The sequence below is a fragment of the Giraffa tippelskirchi genome, chromosome 3 (assembly GCF_054371585.1).
Source record: "Giraffa tippelskirchi isolate mGirTip1 chromosome 3, T2T-mGirTip1v1.2.pri, whole genome shotgun sequence".
In the NCBI taxonomy this organism is placed as follows: domain Eukaryota; kingdom Metazoa; phylum Chordata; class Mammalia; order Artiodactyla; family Giraffidae; genus Giraffa; species Giraffa tippelskirchi.
Genome location: NC_137277.1, coordinates 130,635,597 through 130,652,607, shown reverse-complemented (window position 1 = coordinate 130,652,607; position 17,011 = coordinate 130,635,597). Strand labels below are relative to the sequence as shown.

Here is a 17,011-nt window from a genome sequence, read left to right as displayed (position 1 = left end):
CAGCCAATAAATTGGGGTCACTTGACCACTACACCCAGATGGAGCCTGGAAGGTGAGACTTTGCTGACAGCCTTCAGGTGGCATCCACATGGCATTGGGTATCAGAGCCCCTCCCTGTCCTGACCCACCATCTGTGAAAAGGAAAGCAGCTTCTAAGATGGATGGATTAGAAGGACAGTTGTGTATAGGAGTCACCTGTACCAGGGCTCCTGACAACCTTCAGGGGAAATCCAAAAGTCAAAGGCCCAGAGTCCTAGGCTCAGAAAGTGGCCTGCCCAGATCTCTGGCCAGAGTTTCCTGAACCTCCACCACATCCCAGACCTGAACTCAAGGGATGCCAACCTACAGAGCCCTCCCTCACCTTCCAAGACTTCACCTGCTCTGTTCCTTTTCTCTAGACTTGCCTTCCTCTCTCTACCTGGCCAAGCCCTATTCATCCTTTGTGACTCAAATCCAGCTCTTCCATCACTCCTGCAAGATGCTACATTTTGCTACCCACACCAGGGGCCACTGTGAACTTGAAGATTTTGACAGAGTCAAGTCACATCTGTTTTAAAGAAACAGTCAATCCATTGATCACTTGATCAATGAAAAATGAGAGGTCCTGCTCCTGGTGTGGGTTTCTAGCGCGGCTCTGGGGTGAAGGCATTCAGGTTGTCTAACTCAAGTATGACCTTCTGCACTGGCAGTGACTGTCCACAGACATTCTTGGAAGATGCTCAGCCCTTTCTCAACCTGCACTGGCCACAACACCTCCTGGCCTGCACCTGGCTTCCTAAATGGCACGTGGCACTCCTCCACGCAAAACCCACAGCAGAATGTGCCTGACACCATCTGACAACAGTCTGTCTGCCTGTCTCCTGCACCAGCCTGCATGTCTGAGGGCAGGAACCAGGTCTTATGTGTCTTGGAGACCAAACACTTTCTGGACTATCCAGTGGACCAGACTTTCTAGATCATCATGGGTGCTCGGACTTACTTAGTGACTAGCAAAAGTTAGCAGTTGTTTATAAAGCAGACCACATTGGTAGGATGGTTTATAACTTCAACTAAATTGGCCTACCAGTTTATGACCTTGACTAAGTTGGTGTGATGGTTCATGAACTAGTCTCTGTGAGTTGGGTAGCTGTGGGTCACTCTTTTCAGCCTGGGCCCCCCTGGGAGAATGTGCAAGAAGGGTTTTTTGACAAAGTGAAATTGCTCAGTCGTGTCGGACTCTTTGTGACCCCATAGACTGTAGCCTACCAGGCTTCTCCATCCATGGGATTTTCCAGGAGAGAGTAATGGACTGGGTTGCCATTTCCTTCTCCAGGGGATCTTCCCAACCCAGGGGTTGAACCCGGGTCTCCCGCATTGCAAGCAAACGCTTTACCTTCTTGAGCCACCAGGTTTTTTTTGACAACTGCTTCCCAAATCCGGAGCCCTGACCCTTAGGGGCCCACCTCAGGTCAGTGGGAGATAGTGGGCTCTACATGTACAGCTGGAAGTCAGGCCAGGAGACAGTGCGAGCAAGGTGCATGCCCCCCCTCCTGTTTGACAGTGATTTGATTGTGGCATTCAAGGTCTCTCATGGACTCTGGGCAGAGAAAAACAGCCACAGGGCCTTGGACTCAAAGGACTCTGGCAGAGAAAAGTGTCCTTCTTAATCCAGATGCTTCAGGGGCCAGAGCACAGGAGACCCTCTGCCTCCTTCTGATGGCCCTGCTGGGAAGTAGTCCTCCTCCGTGTCCATCACTGACACCCAGCAACTCCACTTGCCCGCCTACCCATAGCCTGTGTTACCTGTGTCTCCCTTGCTTCCTTTCACACCTTCGACTCCTGGTGTCCCGGGCATCCCTGGTGGTCCTGGACAACAGATACCACAGAGAGTGTAAGGGCTGGGCTGGGTGGGTCCTCAGACATCACTCCCCACACCCACCACAAGACCCAAGACCTCACCTATTGGCCCAGTGGGGCCGGTGCTGCCAGTCTCACCCTTGGCACCTGGGGATCCCACAGCTCCTGGAAAGCCTTGAAGACCCTTTACTCCAGGTGGTCCTGAAAGTAAAGTCATGAATAGAAGGCTGAGGGTGGTTGGTAGAGGGCCTGGCTGTCTATGCTTTCAACACACCTCTGTTCTCTGCAGTGGCACATGCATCTCTTAACACCTTAAATGTTCCCTGGGCAGCTTAAAAATCTCTCTTTAGAAGTCTTAAACTAGCCCTATTAGTGAGAGGAAAATTACAGTCTCAGCAATTTATTAATTTATTTCCATTCACTGCTGCAGGGTTTGAAGCTTATGGACTTACTCAGAACTCTGGGTGTGAGCGTCTGGCTTCACAAGCCTGAGCAGCAGAGTGAAGAGAAGCTCTCAAAAAGCATATCAATTAGGCCTGCCCTCGGAATACTGCTCTGCTCCTCTTAGGATAGGCCAGGTTTTACAAAATCTCAGAGGGTCTGGGTTAATATTACAGTCAAATACAAGACAGGGACAGTGATACCTGGAATGATGCCCACTCCTACAATTCTTACCTTGATCACCTTTGATTCCAGGAATTCCAGCCACTCCTAAAATACAGAAGGATTTTTAGGGATTGTATTTTTATCCTCTAGCTTCATCCTGCTAGACAAAAGGGGAATACTCACAGGACAATAGACCTGACAGTGCAGACTCTTACCTGGGGAACCGGGCTTCCCTGAATCACCTTTATCCCCTCGAGCTCCGGGGGGTCCCATGACCCCCATGTCTCCTTTCATGCCTGTGTCTCCTTTTCTTCCTGAAAAAACAAGAAATTGTGGTCAGACATGGGAGGAGAGCTGGGCTTCCCAAGCGGCTCCATAGTTAAAGAATCTGCCTGCAGTGCAGGAGACCCAGGTTCGATCCCTGGGTCAGGAAGATCTCTGGAGAAGGAAATGGCAACCCACTCCAGTGTTCTTACCTAGAGAATCCCATGGACAGAGGAGTCTGTCAGTTTATAATCCATGGGGTCACAAAGAGTCAGACACAACTTAGCAACTAAACCACCACCACCATGGGAGGAGGGCAAGCTCGGCCACCACATCCAAGTCTGATACTTCCTGTCCCACTCAAATTCCAAACTCAGACTCCTTGAACTCCTTGGTGCCCAGAAGTAGAAGATACAATGACTGACCTCAAGGAGCATACCACCTTGCCCAGAGACCAGACATAAGCTCACGAAAAATGGATGAGAGGGCCTGGCCTGGCTGATGGGAAGTGGAAGGTCCCAGAAGCTGAGCTCTCAGGGTCCTGGTTAGTGGCCTGGTCCCCTGAGGAGGGACCACAGTCCAGGCTCAACCAGCATTGCCTGGCTTATTTCAGTGTCTGAATTTGGAGAACTATTTTTTTAAACTTCCCAAACAGAATTCTGAATATTCCAGAGAGCAGATTTCAAGTGCTGAGAGCAGAAGCTTTGAGGTCCTGATGGAGAGAAAAACATTGCAACAGCTTTTATCCCCCTAGTGGTTCAGACACCTGGTGGCCAAAGTTTCAAATTTTCCACTTGGCATCAGTATTCCAGGCTTGCCCCAATCCATCCTCTCCTCTGTCCTCCATCACTCCCTCCTCCTTCCTGCCGCTATTCAGAGTGTATCAATCGAGAGAGGCTCCTCACTGGGCAGGGCTCGGCAACCCCTTCCTTAATTTGCCAGCCACCCATAAAGGGCCTGCTCATTCGTACCCACTGGCTTAGGAAGGCTGGTGAGGTCCCACCATCAGCAGAGTCTCGCTCCTAGCAACTCCCTCAGGGGGCAGGACTGGCTTGTTAAGATGGAATTTGGTTAAAGGACTCTATTCCATTATTTTCATGATTTCAGAGCTGGAGACAACACAGAAAGGCCCTGGCCTCCTCTCTAATGAGTTAGGAAAGTAGGCAAAATGGTCTTGAGTGGAGGCAAAGAAGCGACTGCCGTACAGAACTCTCTGGGTCTAAGACTTGAGAGATGTTAGGTGTAGGTCTTGAGAGTGAGATTCTTTGAGGTGTTTAGGATACTTAGAGAATGATTATTCCTTGATGGAAGACAAAACAGCCGTAGAGACCTTGATTACAATTGAAGTCCCTTACAACTGCCTCAGATGCAAAGAACAAACAAGTTTTTGGTCCTTCAGAGCATCCACTTGAGCAGAAGGGCCAAACGGCTAGGACAATGCAGGGAATTATTTCCCTGAAGCATTTGTTGGTGCCCTGCTGCTCTGGGCCAGTCAGGGTCATCACATTAAGACAATTGTGTGACTGTATGAGGTTTCTTTTCTCTTTTTTTTTGCTCTCCCATGCAGTTTTCAAGATCTTAGTTCCCCGACCAGGGATTGAACCCCAAGAGAATGGAGTCCTCACCACTGGACTGCCAGGGAAGTTCCTGTATGAGGTTTCTTGAAACTGGTGTGGGCCTGAGTGAGTGTTGCTATGACTTCCATGTCTCCACAAAGAGGACCACCTTGGGAAGCAAAGTAGTACTGGTGAAAGTACCAGAATCTGGCACCAGTTGAGGAATCACAGCTACATCTGACTTCAGAAACTTCCCATCATCACAGCTAAAGGTGGAGTGAAGGAGGTTGACATGTTCCCCTGGAACCTCATCACAGTGATATTACCCACCTGCTGGGACAAAGAGGGAAAAACCTCAATACTCAATACCACAGAGGCAGGTCACACTTGGTCTGCTAGCCCCGTCTGCGGGCAGTGGATCGGGTAAACAGTGGTTAATTTGGGAAAAGGAGTCCTGATTTCTGAAGACATGAAACCGGTGCATTTCCCCTCACCAGCTGCAGTGTTCCCAGCCCTGAGCCTGGGTGCAGCAGTGGGTGAGTGTGAGGTGGGAAGCAGTGTGGTTCAGACTCCACAGGAAAAGGCTTGACTCTCATCCATCTCCTCTCTGGGGCTGCCGGGACCACCTTGAGAAAGTCTGGGCCACAGAGAATTGTGGAGGGCCACCTTTGGAATCATCCTCACAGGTCAACTGTCCGACCACCTACCTGGTGCAAGGATCCCTCTTCTGTTCCACCAAGGAGAATTCTGCAGCCCCTCCTCCCCATCCCCACATTTGCCTGTTTCATTTTGGGGCAGCCCCAAGTCTTAACTCTTTGTTCCTCCCTTACCTCAGCACAACTGGTTCTCCAGAAACCTTTGCCCCTTGGTCTCCATTCTTCTGCTGGGTCCCACTGCTGCTGCTGCTGCTAAGTCGCTTCAGTCGTGTCCGACTCTGTGCGACCCCATAGACGGCAGCCCACCAGGCTCCCCCGTCCCTTGGATTCTCCAGGCAAGAACACTGGAGTGGGTTGCCATTTCCTTCTCCAATGCACGAAAGTGAAAAGTGAAAGTGAAGTCGCTCAGTTGTGTCCGACTCTTAGCGACCCCATGGTCTGCAGCCTACCAGGCTCCTCTGTCCATGGGATTTTCCAGGCAAGAGTACTGGAGTGGGTTGCCATTGCCTTCTCCTGGGTACCACTGAGAGCAAGTCTATTTTCTCTTCCACAAGAACCTTTCTAGCATTTGAGGATGGCCGACACGTCCCTATAAGGGCTCACTTCGTGAAGGCAAGCACCCTCAGTTTCTTCTGATGTAGATAATTCCCACATGCCATCTACAGTATCACACATCTTCTGTCTTACATTCCTGTTGTAATCAATCCTCACTGAAGGTTGCTATTACTATCCCCCTTTTATAGGTGAGTTAATTGAGGTTCAGTGAGGTTACACAGCTGGTGAGTCATGTTTGAACCCAGATCTGTCTGACCTAGGAACTGAAATCCCTTTCTGCCTTATGGGTCACTAACATTACCTACGATGTAGCAGAGTTTGAAAACAATGATCTCCAACCCTTATAGCTGTCCTGTAAAGCACACATAATTTAATTAGTATTATTTTAATGTAATTGCCATTCTTTGCTGAAATGAAGTTAAATCTCAGCAAGCCAAGTGATGTGTCCAGTTACACAGGTGAGTAGGCACAGAGCAGGGGTGGCAATCAAGTCTGCTGGCTCCACATCTCCATCCCTCTACTGCACCCAGAGCCACCCCAAGGATGGTCTCTTGGGAAGCCAGGAGACCAGGAGCATGAGCTGCTCAGTCGTGGCCAGAGCAGTGGGCTGTGCTTCTCAAAGCCTGTCCCCCACACCTCCAGGGTCTGAATCTTCCATGGCATCTAAAACATCTCAAATGGTTCTTATTTGTGGCCATTAGCTTGAGAAGCACTGCTCTAGACCAAGTGCTGGCTATCAAGGGGAGATTCTAGATGCCTTATCAGCCCCTTTGTCCTCACTACCAGCGGTCTCCCCTTCTGACCCAGGCCCACCTTAGGCCCCACTTGGGTCCCCCACCTTTTTCTCCTCTGAGTTCCCAGCACTGCCTGTGTCTGCTCTTGCCACCAATTGTACATGGCAGGAGTCCTTCCCCCTCTCACTCTGTTCTCAGCTTTGCCATCCTGTCCTTTGCTCGCCTGGACAGAAGAGACCACAGTTGTGCCCCTGGGATGCCTGGCGACCCACCACCCTCTGGGTGACCTTGCCCCTCCCTGGCCCTGAAGGCTGAGTGAATGAGTGTGTATGAGTTTGTGGTAGGGGTGGTGAGTGCATGTGAGTGCGTGTGTGGGCGTGTATGCATGTGAGTGTATGTGCACGTGTGGGCAGGTGCCCTAGTGTGACCGTGCATGTATGATTGTGTGCCTGGGTGGGTCCCTGAACTCTCCTCCTACTGTTTGCCCATCCTCCATTCTGAAAACCTTCCCCAGAAAAACCCTGCTGGGGCCTTAGAACACTAGGCCTTCTGGGATTTCCCCTTCTATTAAAATCCTTCCAAAAATTAGTTCCTGGAAAAAAAGAGTTTTCCCTCCTAACAAGTTTCCCTTCTGCAACTAGTGGTGTTTTTCTTTCTGTCTCAGTGTCCTGGAGACTTAGTGGCTCTCAGTCTATTTCCGCTTTTCTTGCAAATCCTCTCATTCTGCTCTTTCTTTAGTAACAGCTTTCTTGGCATTTTTACAACTCAGCAGCCTCCACCCCTCTAGGGATTGGAGGTTTGAGAGTCTAAGCGAAGGGCAGAGTGGATTGTAACAGTGATGAAGCCCCTCTCCCCCCAGGGGCCAGCCGAGCCCCCACATTCTCTGACCCAGCCTTGCCGTGGCCACTGGTAAGGCACCTGGGCATCTTAAGGCCACAGCCTAAAACAGGGAGCCAATCATGGGCTTTGAATTGTAATTTTAACTTCCCAGTAATCCTCTGAAGCATTCTTATCCCCATTTTACAGACACGGAAACTGAGACTCAGAGAGGTAAAGGAATGCTCCCCAGGTCGTGCAACCAGTCTATGGTGAAGGCAGTTGTGTCAGACTCTGGAGTCTGGACCAATGAGCTTGACTCTCTCCAGGGATGCTCATAGGCTTGTACTCTGAGCACCAAGTCTTGGAGTGTCCTCACCCTTCCATCCACACCTAGGTGTCTCCTCCATGAAGCAGGTACTTCCCAGCATCCCAGGACACGTAGGGTCTGCACCCAGGTGACCTCCCTCACACACACATCCCACTCGGAGTTCAGACTCTTGGGGTGGGGTGTGTGTTTGCAGCTGCTCTGAGACAGGCTGCTGCCTGGCTGGTACACACACCCAGCCTCTGCTCACCTGCCTCTCCCTTGATTCCTGGTGGGCCTCGGGGTCCTGGGGGTCCTGGAAAGGAAAAGGAATTCAGAATGTAGCCTGGACAAGGAGGAGAAAAAGGATCATGGGGCCAGTAGACAGAGGTGATTTCTATGACTTCTCTGAAAGCAGTCCTGGCAGGTGGGGGAGGCGAGGTACACCCTGGGCCCCTTTGGACCTGAAAGACCTAAGGAAAAGGAGCAGAGACACAAATGCCCCAATGAACAAGGTGAGGATGACAGTGCCACTCACACCATCATTCACTCAACAAGTGTCATTGGGCACCACGGATCAGCCAAACGGTGTGGAAGGAAGAAAAGATGGAGTGCCTTCCCCCAAGAAGCTCATGGCCCAGCAGGCAAAACTCACTTGTGTAGATGATGACTCCAGAGGGAGGTTGAGCTGGACAGACCCGGGTTTGAACAGCAGCACTGCCCCTTTAGCTGAGTGACCCTGGGCCTGACCTTTCATCGTTTGGAGCATCAGCTTTCTCATCAGTGAACTAAGGTTCATATACCAGTTAAGCAGGGCTGTTCTGAGGCTGCCACATGGAAACTCACATGGGAAGCACACCCAGGCTCTGATAGATGGCACCTATTGCTGCTGCCACCCATATCAGATCTCTCCCTTTCCAGGACTGCTTTGGGGATGACAGCCTCCCAAAGACTTGGGTGAACGTGACAGGGCTCCTCGTCCTGTCTTAGCCCATTCTGGCCACTATAACAACACATTATGGACTGGGGAGGTGAGGCTTCACCAAAGAAATTCACTTCTTACAGCTTTGGAGGCTGGAAGCCCAAGACGAGGGGCCTGTAGGGTCGAGTGCAGGGGAAAGCCTTCTGTGTGGCAGTCTGCCACCTCTCTCTGCGTCCCCACGTGTGGCAGGAGCCAGGGTGCTTTCTGGGGTCTCTTCTATAAGGGCAGGTCCAATGTCCTCTCCCCTCCATGGTTCCTGCTGTGGCCAGACTGGCTTGGTGCCCACTGTTCCTCACTCCAGCCACAGACCAGTATTAGTTTGCCACTTGGAAGTGGTCCTGGGAATCGCCCTGGGCTCTGCATTTTACCTGCCCTCCTGAGCTTTCTGGGCTGGTCTGAGGGCTTTGTGACTCAGACCTGACCTTTGGCTGGTTACTGAAGACCTTGGCTCTTGGAAGTCATAATCATTTGGACAGGGTCCTTGGCTCCTAGCTTCCTGACCCCACTCTCTCCAGATCTGTCTGCAGCCACCCAGGGTGCCTATAATTTCACGCCTTCCTCATTCAGCCTTCACCCCCTCTCTTGGCCTCCAGGGTCTCACGCCAGGCCAGGGTCTGGGAAGCCCCTCTGCCAAAGAAAGGAATTCAGGTCTAAAGACCCTCTTGTCCACACACAAGCAGCTCCCCCATTCCCATTTTCTCTGGAGAGTCCCAGCTCAGCAGGGAGGGACCAACCTGGGATCTGAATAAAGTTGTCCATCCGTTGTTGTAGGCTCTCCTGCTTGGTGAGGACTTGGGTGATCTGGGCCTGCGTTTCATTGTTGTAGGGATTCTCCAGGATCTGGAGCCGCTTCTGCAGGTTTAGAACTGGACACCCCACACCCCAACCCTTTAGCATTCTTTTAGGGACTTCATTAAAGCCCAAGGGATTTGAACATAATCCTGACATTCTGTGTCATATGTGCATAACTCTGTAAGTTCTGTCTATGTAAACACATGTTTTGTGTACTATGAGGACCTAGAGTGAGCACAGGGCTTTATCTGTATCTTGCACATGGGCACTTCACACTCACAGATGTTACATGTCCATAGAACTGGCACAGTCTGTGCACCCACTGCATCCATGATCAACCTGCATGCAGTTAAGAACTCTGTGCATGCTTGGGCATGAGTGCATGGCCACTAATATGCTGACCTGGCCTAATCATATGTGGCATTAATATGTGTGTGACATGTGTTTATGACAACTGGGCACATGACACACTTGAGAAACTTTACTGTCTGTATGATGTAATTGCTTCCTGACCTAGCCATTTGGACTGGGAGTGCTTTGAAAGTCAAATCATGTTGAAACAAAACACTGATCAACAAAGCTCCTTCCTAAACCAGAATTGAAAGAGTCACGTGTACCCCAGTGTTCATCGCAGCACTGTTTACAATAGCCAGGACATGGAAGCAACCTAGATGTCCATCAGCAGACGAATGGATAAGAAAGCTGTGGTACATATACACAATGGAATATTACTCAGCCATTAAAAAGAATACATTTGAATCAGTTCTAATGAGGTGGATGAAACTGGAGCCTATTATACAGAGTGAAGTAAGCCAGAAAGAAAAACACCAATATAGTATACTAATGCATATATATGGAATTTAGGAAGATGGTAATGATAACCCTATACATGAGACAGCAAAAGAGACACAGATGTATAGAACAGCCTTTTGGACTTTGTGGGAGAAGGCAAGGGTGGGATGGTTTGAGAGAATAACACTGAAACATGTATATTATCATATGTGAAACAGATTGCCAGTCCAGGTTTGATGTATGAGACAGGATGCTCAGGGCTGGTGCACTGGGATGACCCAGAAAGATGGGATGGGGAGGGAGGGGGGGTTCAGGATGGGGAACACATGTACACCTATGGCTGATTCATGTCAATGTATGACAAAACCACTACAATATTGTAAAGTAATTAACCTCCAATTAAAATAAATAAATTAAAACAAACAAACAAACAAAGCTCCTTCCCCACCCAGAGACAGGGAATTCTTGATGTGAGATGCACCAGGCACACCTGTGTGAAATCACGGCCTCTTTCACTGCTTCAGACATACACATGTGTGGTCTATTTCTCCTTGCCTCCTTCTTCCCCACCGCCTCACACACACACATACACACACACATGTAACACGTAACACAAACTCACCTTTCTGCTTTCCCCTCCCTTCCCCCCACCACCCCGGCCACCCAGGTCTTGAGAACTCTCCCAGCAGATGGGCAGCAGTGGCCCAAGGGCTCTCCCCTGAACCTGAGTTCTGTGTCAGATGGGTCCACATTGTTACCCAAGGAAGGACCAGACAGGACTCAGATGCTTTACCTTGTAACACCAATAGCCCAGCGCCCGCAGTGAGCAGAACCAGGTACATGACCACTAGGACCATGATGCAGTTCATTCCACTTCTCCTCTTCGGCTTTGGATCTGAAGTAGAACACAGGCAGAAAGCAGCTGCTAGAGAGGGTGGAGAGCAGAGGTCCCTAGCCTGGGCCCAAATCCCCTCTGGGTGAGCAAGGGGCTCTCCATGAGGTTCCATGAGGGGAAAGACACAAAGACCAATGACACCCAAGTCCTCCCCTTGATCTTCCTTCCACAAAGCAAGAAGCCACTCGTTTGTGTGGCTGGGTGAAAAACACCTCTGCATATATTCTTTGCTGAAAGAGCATGGTCCTTAAACCAGATATTACATCAGCCTTGCTCACTGTAGAAGCCCCAGTGTACCACCTGCTACAGGGGGGTGCTCAATAGTTGTACATCAGATTAACTGATGAATTAGCATATTTCAATTTCAAAAATTTGGAGGAAAATGATTGTTCCCATTTTATAAGCAGTGAGTGAGGTTTGTAACAGTTGAAAAACCTATTAGGTTATAAGATAAGATCTGCAAATTTTGTCCAGGCCTTTGCTTTCTTTTTCTTTCAATTTTTAAATTATAAAAGTAAAACATGCATAATATAATTTATCACACAATATGGAGAGTATTTCAAGGATTAATAATCTCATAATTAATCCCTTGAGGTCCTAGCCTGCTGAGGTAAACTTCATTAGCTTTCTGGGATATGGCGTTCCTCCCATTCTCCCTTCCTAACAAACCCATATCCTCCTAGATGGACTGTTTCTCCTTTTAGTTTTACACTAATGATACCATATTACAAATACATACCACTGTAACACATGTGCTTATCATGTTGTGCTTATCACATGTGCTTTAGTAGTATATAATTTGCAATGAAGAATTTTTCCATGGATTTCCTTCTAGTTTTCTCAGTAGACAGAGATTTAACTGTTCTCTTTATTAGTTGCTTCATATTCTTTAAAGACATATGGCTATTCTCTGTCTACCACAGGGTGTTCTCTCTACCCGCAGGCACCCCTGGAGTCCAGGCCCACATTACAACCTGAGTGAACTCTCCAACACACATCCTGCCCCAGTCTCTCCCTTGTTTTCAGCCCTTGGGCTCACTGCTCTCAGGACAAACAACTCCCCTGTGGGTACATGTAGCCGGTTCTCTGGCCAGCTCTCCTGTGGCCATGCCTCTATACCTCACCTCCAACCCTGACACTGACCAACGGTCAGGCCAGACCACTGGGGTTACACCCGTCTGACTTCAGACAGAGTATCTCCTCTGAATACCCAAAGAAGGAACATTCCTTCCTTCTTTATGCATAACTAATTCTTACTCATCCTTTGGGAGCAGAGTAGAGACTTCCCTGCTCCAAGATAGATCCTCAGGCTCCCCTGGGCTGGGTGGGACCTTGCTCTGCTTCCCCACATCATTGTGCTTTTATCTGTTGTGGCGCTGAGCACCTTGAAATATTTCTATGTCTCAGTCTCCTCTATATGGCCTGGAAGTTCCTAAGGCTGCATTCCAGCATCAATATGATATGCTGGGAAAATGGCGACTGGCTGGTTGAATGGGTGAATGAGTAGTCTTGGTGTCAAATGTGTGCATAGTTGAACACTTCCAGTTTAAAAGTGTTGGGAGAGCATCAGGAATGCAACTTAAAACCTCAGGTACCATATAGTCGTGACAGTGAGGATGAATAAGCGTGAGGGGAAGCCTCACGCTTAATAGAAGATGGTGGACGGCAAATACAGTCTCATAGGCAGCACAAAACGTGATGAAACTTAACATGTGATAGGAATAGAAAGATAAACTATGTTTCAGAGACACACATATCATAGATGCTAGAGGTAGGTGTGAGGGCCAGCATGGAAGATACAGATATTTTCAACTACATGGTAGGAACATGGTGTAAGGCATTTGAAAAAGAATAACAAGAGGAAAAACAGACATGACAGAGAAGTGGGAGTAGTTCAGGTCCAGAATGCTTTTTAATTCAGAGCTATAACTGGCATAAAGGCAAAGTATTTTAGAACTGGAAGCTTTAAATCTGTAGGTTTTGTCTAACTTGGTCTGTACAAAGTAAAAGATATGATAAATTCTTTACCCCTATGTTGATCATTAAGAGAAGCAGAAGATATTAAGAACAGGTGGCAAGAATACATAGAACTATACAAAAAAGATCTTAACGACCCAGATAACCATGATGGTATGATCACTCACATAGAGCCAAGTCAAGTGGGCCTTAGGAAGCTCGTTATGAACAAAGCTAGTGGAGGTGATGGAATTCCAGTTCAGCTATTACAAATACTAAAAGATGATGCTTTTAAAGTGCTACACTCAATATGCCAGCAAATTTGGTGATCACAGGACTGGAAAAGGTCTGTTTCCAATCCCAAAGAAAGGCAATGCCAAAGAATGTTCAAATTACCACACAATTGCACTCATCTCACATACTAGCAAAGTAATGCTCAAAATTCTCCAAGCTAGGCTTCAACAGTATGTGAACTGAGAACTTCCAGATGTTCAAGCTAGATTTAGAAAGCAGAGGAACCAGAAATCAAATTACCAACATCTGTTACCCACTCCAGTACTCTTGCCTGGAAAATCCCATGGACAGAGGAGCCTGGTAGGCTGCAGACCATGGGGTCGCTAAGAGTCGGACACAACTGAGCGACTTCACTTTCACTTTTCACTTTCATGCATTGGAGAAGGAAATGGCAACCAACTCCAGTGTTCTTGCCTGGAGAATCCCAGGGACGGCGGAGCCTTGTGGGCTGCCGTCTATGGGGTCACACAGAGTCAGACACGACTGAAGTGACTTAGCAGCCGCAGCAGTTGGATCACCAAAAAAGCAAGAGAGTTCCAGAAAATGACCTACTTCTGCTTCATTGACCATGCTAAAGCCTTTAATCGTGTAGATCACAACAAACTGTGGAAAATTCTTAGAGATGGGAATACAAGAACACTTTACTTGCCTCCTGAGAAATCTGTATACAGGTCAAGAAACAACAGTTAGAACCAAATATGGCACAATGGACCGGTTCCAAATTGGGAAAGGAGTACATCAAGGCTATATATTATCACCCTGTTTATTTAACTTATATGCAGAGTACATCGTGCAAAATGCCAGACTGGATGAAGCACAAGCTGGAATCAAGATTGATGGGAGAAATATCAATAACCTCAGATATGCAGATGACACCACCCTTACGGCAGAAAGCGAAGAAAAACATAACAGCCTCTTGATGAAAGTGAAAGAGGAGAGTGAAAAAGTTGCCTTAACACTCAACATTCAAAAAGTGAAGATCATAGCATCCAGTCCCATCACTTCATGGCAAATAGATGAGGAAACAATGGAAACAGTGACAGGCTTTATTTTGGGGGGCTCCAAAATCACTGCAGATGGTGACTGCAGCCATGAAATTAAAAGATGCTTGCTCCTTGGAAGAAAAGCTATGACCAACCTAGACAGAATATTAAAAAGCAGAGACATTACTCTGCCAAAAAATGTCCATCTAGTCAAAGCTATGGTTTTTCCAGTAGTTATGTATGGATGTGAGAATTGGACTATAAAGAAAGCTGAGTGTCAAAGAATTGATGCTTTTGAACTGTGGTGTTGGAAAAGACTCTTGAGAGTCCCTTGGATGGCAAAGAGATCCAACCAGTCCATTCTTAAAGGAGATCAGTCCTGAATATTCATCAGAAGAACTGATGCTGAAACTGAAACTCCAATACTTTGGCCACGTGATGCAAAGAGCTGACTCGCTGGAAAAGACCCTGATGCTGGGAAAGATTGAAAGCAGGAGGAGAAAGGGACTATAGAGGATGAGTTGGTTGGATGGCATCACCAACTCAACGGACATGAGTTTGAGCCAGCTCTGGGAGTGTGGTGTGCTTCAGTCCACTGGGATTGCAAAAAGTCAGACACGACTGAGTGACTGAACTGACTGATGTCGATCATTTCATCTCTTAGTGGTTAGAAGAAACTGTCAAGAATGATAGCCCACAAAATGGGCCAGAATCTATCTAATAAACCTAAACAGTTTATGCAAGAAACTTAAACCTAAAATCATTGAAATTACACAAATGTTGGAATTATTCAATAAGATTTTAAAGCAGACACCACAAAAATGCTTTAATGAGTACTTACAAACAAAACTTTTAAAAAAATCTCACAAAATAGAAGATATATAAAAGACTCAGATGGAAATTATATGATTGCAAAATGCCAAAAATCCTTTTTAAACCTCACCACATTGGCTCAATAGTGTAATAAATATGACAAAAGAATCACTCAACTAGATGATAGAACAATAGAAATTGCCAATGTGAAAAACAGAAAATCAACAACAACAATAAAATGACAAATAAACAGAGCCTCAGAGATGTGTGAGTCAACAAAAAAAGACACACAGGAAAAAAACACATAATATTCATCATTGAAGTCCCAGAAAGAGTGTGAAGCCAAAACAAAAAACAAACAAAAAAAACTCAAAGAAATAACGGTAGCTGAAAATTTCTCAAATTTGATGAAAGACCCTACAGATCCAAGAAGTTGAGCAAATCCCAAACATGGTAAATTTGAAGAAATCCATATCAAGACACATAGACAAAAATCTGAAAAATTTACAGATAAAGAAAATTAAAAATCAAAAAGCAAAAGTCTTGAAAACAGCCAGAGGGAAAGGAGAAATTACTTATAAAGTAATATCTATTTGGAATGTCAGCAAATTTTTCATCTGAAACCACAGAGATCAGGTAGAAGTGGCACAATACTTTTTGTGTGCTGAAAGAAATTGTCAACTATTTCTAGTGCATCCTTTAACAATGATTGGAAAATAGAGGTTCTCAGATGAAGGAAAACTAATAGAAATTATTGCTCGTGAACTTACCTTTGAAGAATGGCTAAAGGAAATCTTCAAATAGAATGGCAATGATGTAGGAAAAGGTTTGACATCTCCAAAGGGAAGAACGGGAAAAGGGAAAGAAGAATGGGTAAAATACAAGGATATATATTAGACCTTCCTTCTCCTCACAGCTTTTAAAGATCACAATTGATGGTTGAAACAAATATATGATACCGTCTCATGTGGTTCTCAGTGTATGTACAGGAAATACCTCAGACAATTCATTTTAAAAAGTGAAGACAATAAGAAGACATAAATGTAAATAAGATTTTTACACTTGACTCAAAGTGTTAAAATGTTGATACCAGAGACTGTGCTAAGTTATGTATGTATATCGTAATGCACAGAGAAACCACTAAATAAATTATTAAAAGAGATGTACCCCAAACAAACTATAAATAAATAAAAATGGAACTCTAAAAATTGCTCAAGTAACCTGTAGGAAGATAAGAAAAGAGAAACAGATGAATGGGAAAGAGAAGAAACAAAGAGAAAATACAAACTAGGATGGCAGATTTAAACCTAACATACCTATAATTACTTTCCATAAATAGTCTAACTCTATCAAGTAGAGGGCAGAAATTGGCAAAGTGAATGAAAAACCATGACCCTTTATAAGATGTCTATAAGAAACCAAACAGTAGAACTTCTATTCACATGAAACAGAATTGATATAACTGAAAAGAGAAATGGACAAATCCCAATGATAACTGGGGATATTAACACCCCATTCTCAGCAATTGATAGGAAATCAGCAAAAGTATAGAAGAACTGAACACCAAAAGGATCTAACTAACATTTATAAAATGCTCCATGCAACAACAGCAGAATATACATTCTCTCCACGCATAAATGGAGTATTTACTAAGACCATATCCTGAGTCATAAAACAAACCTCAACAAACTGTAAAAAAAATTAAAATTTGCAGATATTCTCTGATAATAATGGAATCAAAATAGAAGATAATAACAGAAAAATCTTCAAACAATTGGAATCTTTTTTTAACTTCTAAATAATGCATGGGTCATAGGAAAAGTCTCAAAGAAAAAAATCTTAAAAAGAATTGAATGCAAGTGGAAATAAAAGATATCAAATTATGGAGTGCATCTAAAGCAGCACTGGAAAGGAAATTCACAGCACAAAAAGGTTACAATACAAATGAGGAAAGTTCTCAAATCAATAAACTAAGTTCTTACCTCAAGAAAACATAAAAGAAAAGTAAATCATAAACAATCAGGAAAAAAATGAAATAATAAAGACCAGAGCAGAAATCAATGAGATTTAAAATAAGAATACAAGGGAGAAAATGAAAAACCGAAAATCTGGCTGTTTGAATAAAATCAATAAAAGTTGATGAAGCACTATCAAGACTGACAAAGGTAAAAGAA

The 17,011-nt window shown here is 45.8% G+C and overlaps 1 protein-coding gene across 3 annotated transcripts in view; it reads right to left on the bottom strand.

Annotated features, from left to right (window-relative positions):
- The window catches only part of MARCO (macrophage receptor with collagenous structure), a 42,190-nt gene that overhangs the window by 11,320 nt on the left and 13,859 nt on the right, over positions 1 to 17,011 (bottom strand). Inside the window, exons 2-8 of one of the 3 annotated variants that reach the window (XM_081583068.1) lie at positions 10,690 to 10,791; positions 9,047 to 9,178; positions 7,602 to 7,646; positions 2,658 to 2,756; positions 2,512 to 2,547; positions 1,939 to 2,037; positions 1,783 to 1,845 (exon numbers count right to left, since the gene is read on the bottom strand). In XM_081583068.1, the coding sequence (XP_081439194.1) occupies positions 1,783 to 1,845; positions 1,939 to 2,037; positions 2,512 to 2,547; positions 2,658 to 2,756; positions 7,602 to 7,646; positions 9,047 to 9,178; positions 10,690 to 10,765 (550 nt within the window). In that variant the 5' untranslated portion in view covers positions 10,766 to 10,791. Of the gene's footprint in view, positions 1 to 1,782; positions 1,846 to 1,938; positions 2,038 to 2,511; positions 2,548 to 2,657; positions 2,757 to 7,601; positions 7,647 to 9,046; positions 9,509 to 10,689; positions 10,792 to 17,011 lie in introns of those variants that run through there. The other 2 variants (XM_081583069.1, XM_081583067.1) reach the window with 2 other exon arrangements.